Source organism: Orcinus orca, chromosome 6 (genome assembly GCF_937001465.1).
Source record: "Orcinus orca chromosome 6, mOrcOrc1.1, whole genome shotgun sequence".
In the NCBI taxonomy this organism is placed as follows: domain Eukaryota; kingdom Metazoa; phylum Chordata; class Mammalia; order Artiodactyla; family Delphinidae; genus Orcinus; species Orcinus orca.
The window spans coordinates 77171383-77184889 of record NC_064564.1 but is presented as its reverse complement, the minus strand read 5'-3'; the positions used below and the strand labels follow the sequence as shown (position 1 = coordinate 77184889).

Sequence of the window (13507 nt, the reverse complement as noted above, 5' to 3'; positions counted from 1 at the left end):
GTACTTGAGGGGAGTCCTTAGAGATGAAACCCAGAATGGCAAATTGAAGGGGACCCTTGGAGGGCTATTTTATTCTGTAGTACCAAGGGAGCCACTGAGGGCTATTGAGCAGCAATGGAAAAGAGTCAGGCTTCTGCGTTTCATATCCTGCACTGATTACACAGTGTTTATGCATAGTAATTGACATGTCAACGCAGTTAAAAAAAACTGGAGCCCAAATGCTCCATCTTAGAAATTCTCCAAGTCTCCCTTTTCCTCTTTACAAATTGCGTTTAATGCTTTCCTCCAAAGCTGATAATGAGGATTACATGAAAGAGTGTGTGAAGTACTTACTATCATCTCATTTAATTCTTAAGACCACTCCTCATTTGTCCCCCATGACCTATTTAATTATTTTACCTCATTTAACTGTCACACCTCCTTGTAATGTTGGAGGAGTAGACCCACCACGTATGCTTTTTCCCAGGCTCTCATCTCCAGGGTTTTATTTGGTGTATCATGGATAAGGATGTTCCTGCTGTTGCCGCTGCTACTGAATTTTTTACAACAGGCCAGGCAATTTAAGTGCAGTAGATACAATATCTCACTCAAACCCCACAAAATTATTGATATGCCCATTTAGTTCACAGGGTACCTTGCCCAAGATCACCCAGCAATTAAAGGAGGCAAGGCCTGCAACCAAACCCTGGCTTATCTAGCTCTAGCACCTGTGCACTTAACCATTAACTATACAAAATGCCTTTTATTGAGGACTGCTCTCTCTAGCAGTTTTCCAAGCACTCTGTCAGGACTTCATTGGCCTATTTATAGCATAGAATGCTACTTATCAGGTTTCCCAATAGGTCTCCCCCACTAAGCTGAGTCTCCTGAGGGCCAAGACCTTGTCTTACACACCTTTGTTCCCCCAACACCTTGCATTGTGCTTGGCACATGCTGGGCTCAATTCATTCTTCCTGCAGATACTTTCGGAGAGTTTGCTATGAGCCAGGCGCTAATTAGGGAAATAACACAGTCTTACCAACAAAGACCCTGCCAACTAAAAAATTACCCACAACCTAAACGTTGAGAGTTATGTTTTATTCAGCAGGAATTTTTAGGACTTCAAGCCCGGGAGGCAGCATCTCAAAGTAACCCTGAGAGAACAGCTCCGGGGAGGCAATGGGGGAAGCCAGGTTATATAGAAGTTTTACAACAAAGGGCAGGTAGTCCAAACGTCAAAAGATTATTGTTAATTAAAGAAAACCAGGTATCCCAAGCTAAGGAATTTAGTAGCTTTCTATGTATGGGAAGATGCAAGAATCTGGGCTTATTGAAATCATTCCTTTGATGTGCACCTCACTTATCTGGGGCCAGTATCCTGTGTTTTCACATCCTGAGTTTCCTCAGGGCTCACCAGCTCATACTGGAGGGCTACATCGCTAATGACTGTGACATCCTTCGTTTACCGTTATGACTGGAAATATTCCATTTCTCAACCCCTTTGGTACCAATAGAGAGAGAACATAATTTGAACACTGGGTAAGCACTATTAGAGTTAAGGTAAAAGGATAATGACTGCAAAGGCTGGATAGAATTTCACACACATTTGTAGAGAAAGGCAAAAGAGAATTAAAACTTCTTTCTCAAGAACAAGACAAGAGGATAGATCTTGTGAGTGACCCTGGAACTATTTCCCGAGGTAATGTTCACAGTTCCAAGGGTCAGAAGGCCCACAAATTTACATTGCAGTAGAGATCAAGTCTTACATCAAGTTTATTAAGTTCTCAGGGAGACCGGAAGATAGAGGGAGGGTAGGCAGCCGCTTCCCTGCTCAAAAAAATTGCATCACTGTAACCTTCCACTAGTCACTGGGATTGCAGCGTTACAGACCAGGACCCGCTCCCCTGGAGCTTACATACTGATACAACTTCAGACCATGGTCAAGTGGTCTGGGGGAGAGGAGGTCCACTTCCCGCAGCTAGTCGTGAAAAGCTTCTATGAAGAGGTGGAATTTTGGAGGTTTAATAAATCTTTAAAAAGCGAATGAATGATGAATGACGAGCAACCTAGCAGTTGTCAAGGAGCTAAAGAACGTCTCTTCTCGGCATCAGGATCATAATGAAAAGGAAAAAGGGGAAAGAAACACTTCGGAGTGTCTGAGAATGAGGACAGTGCTTTCACAGGCCCCAGGCTGAAAAACGCGCTCCCGACTCGGTTTCCACCGCCCGGGAAGACTGAACTACCAAGGAAAAAACGGACACCTCCCAGGCTACGTTGGAGGCAGGGCTACGGCGGGGGCGGGGCTAAATTGGGGGCGGGGCTACGGAAGCCGTACGAGCGCCTCGGCGCTCGGCCTGGGCAGAGTACGTAAGCCCGTGGCGCTCGGTGGGCTGGGGGGCCGTCCCAAGCCACCCCGCTCCGCTCCCCGCCCACAGCCGCACTTCCGCCGTCGCCGGCGTTCCGGAGTCCAGACGCAGCGTCTGAGTCGCCCGGCACCTTCTGTCAGTGGCGTGAGCGTCTCGCTGTGGCGTGTCGTCCGCGCTGCTCGGCCAGTTGTACGCCCGTGCGCTCGCCCGGCCGGCCGGCCTGCGGAGCTCCCGCCCGCGTCCCCCGGCTGGTCTGGGGCGTCCGGGCACCGCCTCGACGGCGGCTCCGCCGGACGCGCGTTCTGGACCGCAGCCCGCACCCCGAGCGGACGGCGTCATGAGGCACCTGCCGTACTTCTGCCGCGGCCAGGTGGTGCGGGGCTTCGGTCGCGGCTCCAAGCAGCTGGGCATCCCTACAGGTGAGCGCGGGAGGGCGCGGAGCCCCACCCACGCTGGGCCGGATCACCTGAGAGCGAGGACGTCAGCCGGGGGGCTCCGGGCCGGGTGGTGGGGCTACGGGCAGAGGTGACGTTCCCGTCCTCCCCGCCCCCGCTTTGTTGAGGCTGATGACCTTTGGTCGGACCGATGGAGCGCGTCCTTGCCCGTGGCTCCGAATTCACCGGCTTGGGGGGTGGTGAGGGCAGGAAGCCGGAGCTGAGTTTCGGGAGCCCTCTTTCCCGCCTCCCTATCCAGCCGTGATAAATCCGCCAAACGTGGCGCGCGTCTTTCTCTTTAGAAAATGTAATGTGGGCCCGATAGGCTAAATTCTCAAGCCAGCTGTAAGGTTTTCGTTCTTTAAATACGTTAGTAGGTTGTGTCCAAATGATGACACAGGCAGATGAATGAGAACCAGGTATCTTTTTTGGTCTGCATTAGTTTTAGTAGTCAGGTCCTGAAGGTATGCTTAATTTTTCCTTAAAAATACATTCCAGGGCTGCACCTAGACCTATTAAAGTAGTCTTTGAGCTTGGGACCTAGTATGTATATTTCGAAAATAGAAATCTTTTCAAGAGACGCTGAAGCCCTTTAAGAAGGACCAGGGCTAAAAAAACCCCCCAGCTCTTCCTGTACCTGTTTTCTTCTACTGTGAGAGTTTACGATTTTTGGTACACTTACTATAACCTGGTAACTTATACATATATAATCTGGTACCTTTTTTCCTAACCAATCTGTATGAAGAGGAGAAAGAAATCCTAGCCAGAGTATGAAATGATGGGATTAATAATTGTAGTTAGAGTCCTAGGAATCTTGTGAGGGTAATGATTTAGACTAGCCTTACATGTGAATTTTCTAAATATTGACTATGAAACTCTAAATATTAGCATATTTTCTTCTGTTGTTTAGCTAACTTTCCTGAACAAGTAGTAGATAATCTTCCAGCTGATGTATCCACTGGCATATATTATGGTTGGGCCAGTGTTGGAAGTGGAGACGTCCATAAGATGGTGGTGAGCATAGGATGGAACCCGTACTACAAGAATACAAAAAAGTCCATGGTAAGAATTAATAATTGTATTTCACTCTGTAAACAGAGAATGGGATGATGATTTAGAGTAATACACAGATAGAACTCATCAGTGGTGATCACAACATAATCCAAATATGAGAATTTACTTGACAGGTTTAAAAGTGAAGAGTTTAGTTACTAATTGAATGGAATAACTTTTCCATCCTTTTCACTTTCAAGATTATTTGTGTCTTTGGATCTAAAGTGAGTCTCTTATAAAGGGGGTATAGTTGGATCTTGTGTGTTTGAACCATTCTGCTAATCTCTGCCTTTTGATTGGAGAGTTTAATCCATTTACATTTAAAGTAATTACTGATAAGGAGAGACTTCAGATGTTTTGCTATTTGTTTTTTGTATGCTTTATAGCTTTTTTGTCAGTTCCTCCATTACTGCCTTTTTTGTTTAGTTGACTTTTTTTTGTAGTGACACATTTTGATTTCTTTCTTATTTCCTTTTGTGTATTTTCTTTGTGGTTACCATGGGGACTGCATTTAACATCCTAAAGTTATAAAAATCTATTTTGAATTTATATGAACTTAACAGTATACCAAAACTCACAAATTACATCATTGTGTACCCAATAACATAGATTAATAAATTTTTATGCATTTATCTTTTAAATCATGGAGAAAATAGAAAGTGGAATCACAAGCCAAAACTACAATAATTAATTTTTATAACTGCCCATGTGTTTACCTTTACTAGAAATAAAAGTGAAATAAAGTTGAGTTCACCAGTTAATGTAGGTCATTTACTCTAATTATTTGGTCACCCTGTTAAGGTAGAACTGCTTACGCTGTGGATGGTGCTTTCTGATAAAATTGCAAGGTGATGCTTTTTTTCCTCTTTTTTTTTTTTTTTTTTTTTTTGCTGTACGTGGGCCTCTTGCCGTTGTGGCCTCGCCCGTTGCGGAGCTCACGGGCCCAGCCGCTCCGCGGCATGTGGGATCTTCCTGGACCGGGGCACGAACTCGTGTCCCCTGCATTGGCAGGCAGACTGTCAACCACTGCGCCACCAGGGAAGCCCTTTTTCCTCTTTTTAAACCCCTTTGAGAGTATACATAATTCTTCTGTTCTTAAGAACAGAAGACCTACACAGCTGAAGTGCTTAATCTGCTAGATGTGGCTGAATCTTTGGGTCAGCTCAAGTATGTGGCACAAACGGTTATAGCTGATCTAAATTTCATCCTCTTTGAAGAGTTTATAGAAAAGTGCTGGTATAAGCAATAGAAGTGGCCCAGAACTACTTAACGTTGTGCTCAGTGTTCCTCTTATTTTTCAGGATTAAGGCTGTGTTGGAATAGATAAAGAAAATAATCGATGAAAGAAGGCAAAATATTTTTCTCTGGAATGAGAGAGGGAATGAAGGGGAGGGGAGGCTATCCCATGACTACTTTTTCCTTATTAGCTACTCAGATAACAGAACTCTTACTATAGAGCCAGTTAAGGAGTGCCTTGGAGGTCCTTCCATAGTTAGGAGAAACTCAGTTTTCCATTGGTAGGAGGTTCATACTTTTTAGAGTTTTTCTTTTTTCTTTTCTTTGCTGATAACAGACATACATGATGTACCTGTTCAAGACTTTATCCCTTTAAAAAAAATTGGATTGTCTGTCTTACTTAAAGAAGTTCTTAATATATTCTGGATCCAATTCTTTTGTTGGAACTATGTATGACAAATGCCTTCTTCCACTGTGTTGCCTTTTTTTTTTTTAATTCGCTTAATGGAATGGTATCTTTTGAAGAAGAGTTTCTTCGCTCATTCCCTCTGCTGTATTTGCTCAGTTTTTTCACCTTGATAAGACTCTTAATTACTTTGGTGCATGTTAGCTTTTTCTAAAAACAGCAAATCACACCAGATTTGTGGGATAGCATTTACCTTACTCAGTTATAATGGTACAAGGTCGAGAACAGGAGCAATGGAAGAATTCAGGAAATACTGCACTTAGATTTTAACCTGTCTTTAAAATTTTAAGGAGGGTTGATTGTTTCATTTAAATTACCTCACCATAAAGATAAATTCAATTTTAACATCTCTTGACTGTAGGAAACTCATATCATGCATACTTTCAAAGAGGACTTCTATGGGGAAATTCTCAATGTGGCCATTGTTGGCTACCTCAGACCAGAAAAGAACTTTGATTCTTTAGGTAAGTTCTTATTTAGATCTTCTTAAATATTACTGCAGCTACTCTGCTGCTTTTCCTAATAGTAATCCTGGCTAGACAGATAATATTTGAGCATTTAATATGCTAGGCACCGCTTTAAGAGCCTTACATGAATCAACTCACTTTATCCCCACAACACCCACATGAGGAATTATTTTGCTGATTTTGCAGATGAGGAAATTGGCACAGAGAGGTTACGTAATTTCCCCGGGGTAGCATAGTAAGTGATGGAGCGTAGATTCAAACCCAGCAGGCTGGCTCTCTCTCCAACAGTATGAAGTTAATGAAATCCTTATTTCCTTTTCATATTTTAAGGAACCAGTAAGAGTTAATACTGTGATGAATAATGGATGCTTAGCGGTAGTTGAAGTGTAAGAAGCAGTAAATCGGAACATTTAAGACATGTCAAGAATCTTAGTGTAGTGTAATAGTTTTAATTCTAATGTAGAGTTTCTTTTACAAGTGTAAATATTGAAGAGAATTGATAGTATTTGTTTCTTCCATTTAGTATATGCCATGTACCTTTCTGCTAATGCCTTTCTCTAAGTAATAGCAAGAAGATTAGGGACATCTTTTGTGTACTATTGACTTTTACTTAAGTCTAGAAGAAAGGATGAAACAGACATTATTGGGCATCTACCCTGTGCCAGGAACACTGCCAGCCTATGAGATTTTAGGAGAAGCTGAACAAAGGAGTAGTAAAAAAGCACAGCAGCAGATTTTCATTATCTTTACCTGGTATATTCTCTCCACAGAGTCACTCATTTCAGCAATTCAAGGTGATATTGAGGAAGCTAAGAAACGACTAGATTTACCAGAACATTTGAAACTCAAAGAACACGATTTCTTCCAGGTTCCTAAAAGCAAAATAATGAATGGCCACTGAAGGAAAAGCATCTTATTTATTCATTCACTGTTTTCTAATATATTACTGCTCATAACTCTACAGTCTCATCTTGGTTATATTTTAAAAATCAAACATTTTCCTACAGCTGTGAATTAAACAGTACAATGTAGTTACCATATTATGTTCCAACTGTTCAATTAAACCCATCGTGTTACAGTACTAAAAAGGTTCATTTTAAAAATCAAGATTCTTTTTAATGTAATATGTTGATTAAAATGTACCACTAGAAAGGTCTTAAGTCTTTTATAATGGAAATGAAATATATATAAATATGGGTAACAGGCAAGTCGGTGGTTTGAGATGAGAACTATTCTCATGGTAAAATTCTAGCATGCATGTACCTGTATAGCATACTCTGCTAATCAGAAGGCTCATAAAAATAACTATATTAAGCAGAGGTTTGACAGTTTATTACAAACCTAAGGGGAAAAATCCAGAATTCGTAATTTTGATATTTTGTGCATTTATATATTATTATAGACATGAAGACTTGCGATATTTCACTTTAGTTAGTCATTTCCTTTAAGGGCTCAAATCATTGTACTGTGTTCCATTTTTGTTACAGCTGCCTCAGTTCTAATTGGTCTAGACTCTCTCCCTATTATTTTTTTGTTTTTCTTTTAAAACCGTAAAATGAGTGTTTTTTGAATCTCTAGTTCTCATTTTTGTGTTGTGTAACACTTCTCTCTTTTTAAGAGTAGATATTCTTCAACATTTTTCTTAACCTTTGTTTCCTGTAAATAATTCTCAGTGTCAGTTCTTCCATTTAGAATATCCAACTTTACATTTACAAAATGTAGAGTTTCATCTGCGTCTGTATCTGCCGTCCCATCGCTTCACTATATGAACAGTGATTAAGTGCATATCTCTTGCATTTTAGAGAAAACACCCAAATGTTGATCTGTAGGTTTCCTCAAAGTTTAAATGAACACCTAGCATTTCATTTATATATACCAGTTTCTTAAACAACATAAAATACTTGTTTCCTCCCCTAGGGAAACAATTTAAGACCCAACTAAACTATGAAATACAAAGCTATTTGTTTTTAATGTGACTGTATGTTCCTGAGCAAATGCCGACTGTTGTAGTTGTGTGTGCACAATGTAATTTAAGGCTAGAGTGCTATCTAGAAGATAAATTTTAAAGATAACTCATTATAAAACCATTTTCCCCTAATCTGCATAAATGAGAACTGATTTTAACAAAACTGTTTATATAATATTTAGAAGAATATCTAAAGCTAATGTCGGAGAAGGGGGAAGCAGGAATAAATTCAGTTGGATTGTTTTGACTTTTTGGTATATGAATTTATGGCAAACAGTGTAGTATGTGTCTTTTTCATTTCTTCTTTAAAGAAATACTTAGAAAATGTAATTTAATGTTAGAAATCCTATACTTGAAAGAAGCCTCAATTATCAGTGGTTCTGTGAAACAAAATTAAAAACAAACATGGAAAGTGTAAAAAAGATTTGTGTGTGAGTAGCTTGCGACTGATTGTGTCCTCATTAAATGTGAAAATTCTTTGATATTGTCACCTTACATTTTGTTAAATAACTATTGCTTTTGAAAAGCCTATAGTGTGTGGTTTAGGAGTTAGTTAACAGTGTCTACATTTTTTTAAGTTTTATATATAAAGTATTTATTATAAGAAATTGCAGTAGGGCCATTTTCAATTAGTGTTTTCAGGCCTTGAAATAAATCTTGACCAAGGGATGTTTCTTCTTTTTTTGTGTCAGTTTGAATCTTTTGCTTTGTCTATATAAATTCCTGATCTGTTGGTTGATGGTTACTGGTTACTGTAAGGTGTGTTAGAGGCCCTGAATAGTGAGTAACAGGCAGCAGCTACAGGGAGAACCTGGCCAGCAGCAAGTGGTTCTACAAACAGAGGCCTTGCCTTTAACGGCCCTTGTAGGTTAGGTCTGAGTACCGTTCCATAACCCCTGCTCCAAAACAGCGTTTTGTAACCCTCATGACTTGTGCCACCAACCCCCTCGCAGTGACTTGGGACTTTTGCCTGTCTCTACTACATGGAGAAACTCACAGTGGCTCTTTCAACACTTCATCACCAGTGCTCTCAGTTATGGAGGCTTAAAGCCTTGCAGTTAGGGCTGTAACACGGTTCTGATCAGGGAGATGTAAGCAGAAGTCTACTTGGAGTTTATGAGGACAGTTCTGCTTCCCTGGTGAAAGTGCTAGCCTTTTCCTGTTCTCCTCTTACCTGGAAAATGGATGGAGGCTGATAGAGGAGAACCAATCTGACCTTCTGGGACTGAGCTAGGAAATAAACCTACCATATAGAAAGAAATGCCATCATAAGCAAGAGTTAGCAGAAACAAATTACAGAATAAGCTCTGCGAAGGTGACAGATACGGGCATTATCAGATACAGAACTTGAAATCACTGTATAATATGTGTAAAGAAATAAGAGTGTCAAAAATGGGGAAATAAGGTTCTATAAAAAATCGGGCAGATTTAAGAATTGTCAAAATAGAATTGATGAAAGAATAATTCAAATTTAAAGCTCAGTGGACAGGATAAGTACAGGTTAGACACAGTTGGTGAGCTGTGAGATCTGACAGTCTGACTGCTCTCATACACCTATTGTCTATTCACTCCAAATTTGCTTCCCATGGTTTTTGTAATGTAGCTGTGACTTAACACTTCTTTGACAGTTGGCTTCCTTTTGGGTCAGGTCATACATGGACGTTGAGCCCTAGCTTGTGTCACAGGCAGCTCAGTTCTTGGACTTACACCTGTGCTTACTTTCCCTGTTCCTGAGTGTGTATTTGGGATAGACATACCTGACAACTGACAGAATCCCCACTTTGGTTCCCTGACTGAAACAAGGGCCAAGTAGAAGCCACAATAGTAAAGCAAGTCAGTGCTACATCTCTGGGGAAATTGCCGAGTGTCATCATTAAAAATACAGAAAGAAAACAAGCAAAAAAAAAAAATACAGAAAGATTCAGGGTAAAGCCTCCTAACATCTGTTCAGGCTGTACAGAAACTTAGTGGATCTTGGGAAATGACTGTATTATCAGCTGATCAGGTGATGACTTCAACTGCAGCTGTTGTCCAGGATATATAAAATGTCTCAACAGATTTCTAAGGATTGGTGTAAGGAACATATCACAACGTGATGGAGAAAAATCAGTATTTTTAAAATACAAAAATATCACAATGGAAAGCTATGTTGAAATGAATGATAATATGCAACGTGTAAAAATTTATAGGATATAACTAATGCTATCAAGAATTATAGCTTTAAATACATAGAAAAGAAAGATCAATAATCTAAGCTTTGATCTCAAGCTAGAAAAAGAATAGCAAAAGAAGCCAGACAAAAATGAGGACACACTGGGCTTCCCTGGTAGCACAGTGGTTAAGAATCCACCTGCCAATGCAGGAGACATGGGTTTGAGCCCTGGTCCGGGAAGATCCCACATGCCACAGAGCAGCTAAGCCCAGGCATCATAACTACTGAGCCTGTGAGCCACAACTACTGAAGCCTGTGCGCCGCAACAAGAGAAGCCACCACAATGAGAAACCCGTGCACCACAACAAGGAGTAGCCCTCGCTCACTGCAACCGGAGAAAAGCCCATGCACAGCAACGAAGACCCAACGCAGCCACAAGTTTTTAAAAAAGTGAGTACACTGATTCTATATAAATTGTAAGAACAGGCAGAACTATAGCAAAAATGGTCAGAGTGGTTCTAGAGGACAGGGGTGACAGGAGGATTATGAAGGCTGTTGGGTGCTTCCGTCTCTGTCCTGTTTCTAGATCTGGGTGATGGTTGCATAATGTGCTCGCTTGTGAAAATTCATCAAGCTTTATACTTACTTGTACACATTCAAATAAGGCAAATGATGTTCTGTATAGCTTGGCTGTGAATATCATTTACACAGTCAAGAATTACAGCACTGAATTTTTATGAAGCAAAATACATTTATTGGAAGGATGAGGAGGGAAGTGTGCAGGGGCAGTGATGGGAAGAGTTTGGGAAAGAAATGCTCATCTTCCGTTAGTGGGAAATGAGTAGGTAGATACCTAACCTGAAAACATAGGAAGCAGCAGTATAAGCATCTGCCTTAGGGACAGGGAGAAAACATATTAAATAACTGAAAGGGTTGAAATTGCTTGCTTCTAAGGAGTGGGAAATGGGATGTGATGGGAGCAAACATTAATATTTCTTTTTCTTACTATGTCTTGTTAAATAATTTGATTCCTTAAACTATGTGCAGGTATATCCTGATGAAAATAAAAATTAGCCTTTAGAAAGTTAATTATGTATTTGGAGGGTGTTAAAAAGTTGTGAAACTTAGGATAAACTTTTTTTTTTAATTTATTTATTTATGGCTGCGTTGGGTCTTCATTGCCGCGCACGGGCTTTCTCCAGTTGCGGTGAGCAGGGGCTACTCTTTGTGGTGGTGTGAGGGCTTCTCATTGCAGTGGCTTCTCATGTTATGTAGCATGGGCTCTAGACACGCAGGCTTCAGTAGTTGTGGCACACGGGCTTAGTTGCTCTGTGGCATGTGGGATCTTCCCGGAACAGGGCTTGAACCAATGTCCCCTGCATTGGCAGGCGGATTCTTTTTTTTTTTTTTTTTTTTTTTTTGCGGTACGTGGGCCTCTCACTGTTGTGGCCTCTCCCGTTGCGGAGCACAGGCTCCGGACGCGCAGGCTCAGCGGCCATGGCTCACGGGCGCAGCCGCTCCGCGGCATGTGGGATCTTCCCGGACCAGGACACGAACCCGTGTCCCCTGCATCGGCAGGCAGACTCTCAACCACTGCGCCACCAGGGAAGCCCGGCAGGCAGATTCTTAACCACTGTGTCACCAAGGAAGTCCCAGGATAAACATTTTTAAACAATGTATTATATTTTCAAATTACATGCTCAGTATGTGTTTCTTCAATTTACAAACACCTTTTTGAATAAAGTACCTCTAAATTCAGTGAGTTCAACTAGTAATCTGGAAAAAGTAATGCACACATTATAAAGCATGCTGTTCAATAGAACTTCCTGCTGTTGTGATAATGTTCCATTTCTTCACTCTCCACTAATTAAATAGCCACGTGTGCCTGGTGACTATTGTATTAGGCAATACAACTATAGAAGAGCCAAAAAAAAAAAAAACGGAAATACAGGGGAAATAATATATTTACTGTGCTTTTTTCAGATTAACAACTGGTCCAATTGCTTTAATTTTGAGGTACTTTATCTGAAAATGCATGGACCACATTTCATGAAAATAGAACTAACATATAGTTTAAATTGTTTCTCAGCTTCGTGGATACTATGTATATGATACTCTTTCCTTCTATTTAGTTTGCTCTTTTTCTAATTTCTCATTTATTTTCAGCCATTATTTGCTTTATAAGGATTTTAAGTCTAAAGCTCACCTCCCCACCCCACCCCCGCCCCCACTACAGGTTTACCTGCCAGCATGTGGAAGCCAGCCCCTCGGAAGGGGAGTGAGCTGTCTGGCATTTGGCATCTCTGCTCAGCTCTCTTGATCACAGTCCTGCACACAGTCACCTTCCCTTAGAGGTCTCAATGGATTACATTACTAAGTTAGGTTGAAGGGCATTTAACAGAAGGGAGATGGATATATTTGAATGGCATTCGTGAATATATGAATTCATATACCAACCGACAATAGTCTCTCTCTTTTTAAAAAGAAAAATATTTATTTATTTATTTTGGCTGCTTTGGGTTTTAGTTTAGGCATGTGGACTTCTTTTTTTTTTTTTTTTGCGGTACGCGGACCTCTCACTGTTGTGGCATTGGCCTCTTCCGTTGCGGAGCGCAGGCTCAGCGGCCGTGGCTCATGGGCCTAGCCGCTCCGCGGCATGTGGGATCTTCCCAGACCAGGGCACGAACCCGTGTCCCCTGCATCGGCAGGCAGACTCTCAACCGCTGCGCCACCAGGGAAGCCCTCGGCATGTGGACTTCTTAGTTGTGGCGTGCATGCAAGATCTAGCTCCCTGACCAGGTATCGACCCGGGCTCCCTGCATTGGCAGCAGGGAGTCTTACCCACTGGACCACAAGGGAAGTCCCCACAATAGTCTCTTTATAGCAGCCTCCCACAAACTCCAGTGTCTCATGTTTATAATCGCCTTAAGCTCTTTCACCTAGAGTGTAAACTTCTGGAAGTCTTGAACTGTATTTTAATTCCTCCAGCACCTATGTATAGAAAGTGCTCTGTATATAATTGTGCATTAATTAGAAATAAATATACCTTGGATATTGGGGCCTTAATACGGCAACAGAATTAGAGAAGGCTTCACTGGGGACCCAGCCTGTGGGCCAAATAATTGTTAAACCTGGCTCTGCCTTCCTTAGCTCCATTTTATTCTCCAAGGCAAAATCTATGCCATGGATGAAGCCTCGAGGGCTGAGTTTTGTTATCTATTAAGGGCTTGTTACAGTCATTATGATAGATATTAACTTATATTTTTCTCACAGAAAAATTGTGACTTCCTGAATTTTTTATTTCTAATCCTTCATGAACTGATACTTAAAAACATACAAACTGATGAGGATGGTTATAATTTTTGTGACTTTCTGTTTGAATAAAAAA

General features: G+C 41.2%; 1 protein-coding gene across 1 annotated transcript; it reads left to right on the top strand.

Moving 5' to 3' along the window:
* Nucleotides 1-1755: 1755 nt before the first annotated feature.
* Nucleotides 1756-8446, top strand: RFK (riboflavin kinase). Its single transcript, XM_033440253.2, has 4 exons — nucleotides 1756-2764; nucleotides 3690-3841; nucleotides 5896-5998; nucleotides 6772-8446. The coding sequence occupies exons 1-4, from the start codon at nucleotides 2683-2685 to the stop codon at nucleotides 6900-6902; spliced, it is 468 nt and encodes a 155-aa protein (XP_033296144.1). The 5' UTR covers nucleotides 1756-2682; the 3' UTR covers nucleotides 6903-8446.
* Nucleotides 8447-13507: the final 5061 nt, after the last annotated feature.

Bases quoted from the DNA above. Each gene is read 5' to 3' on its own strand.
- RFK (XM_033440253.2), top strand. From the start codon at position 2,683: ATGAGGCACCTGCCGTACTTCTGCCGCGGCCAGGTGGTGCGGGGCTTC. The intron at 3,842-5,895 runs GTAAGAATTAAT...TCTTGACTGTAG, and splicing joins AGAATACAAAAAAGTCCATG to GAAACTCATATCATGCATAC. The intron at 5,999-6,771 runs GTAAGTTCTTAT...TTCTCTCCACAG, and splicing joins AAAGAACTTTGATTCTTTAG to AGTCACTCATTTCAGCAATT.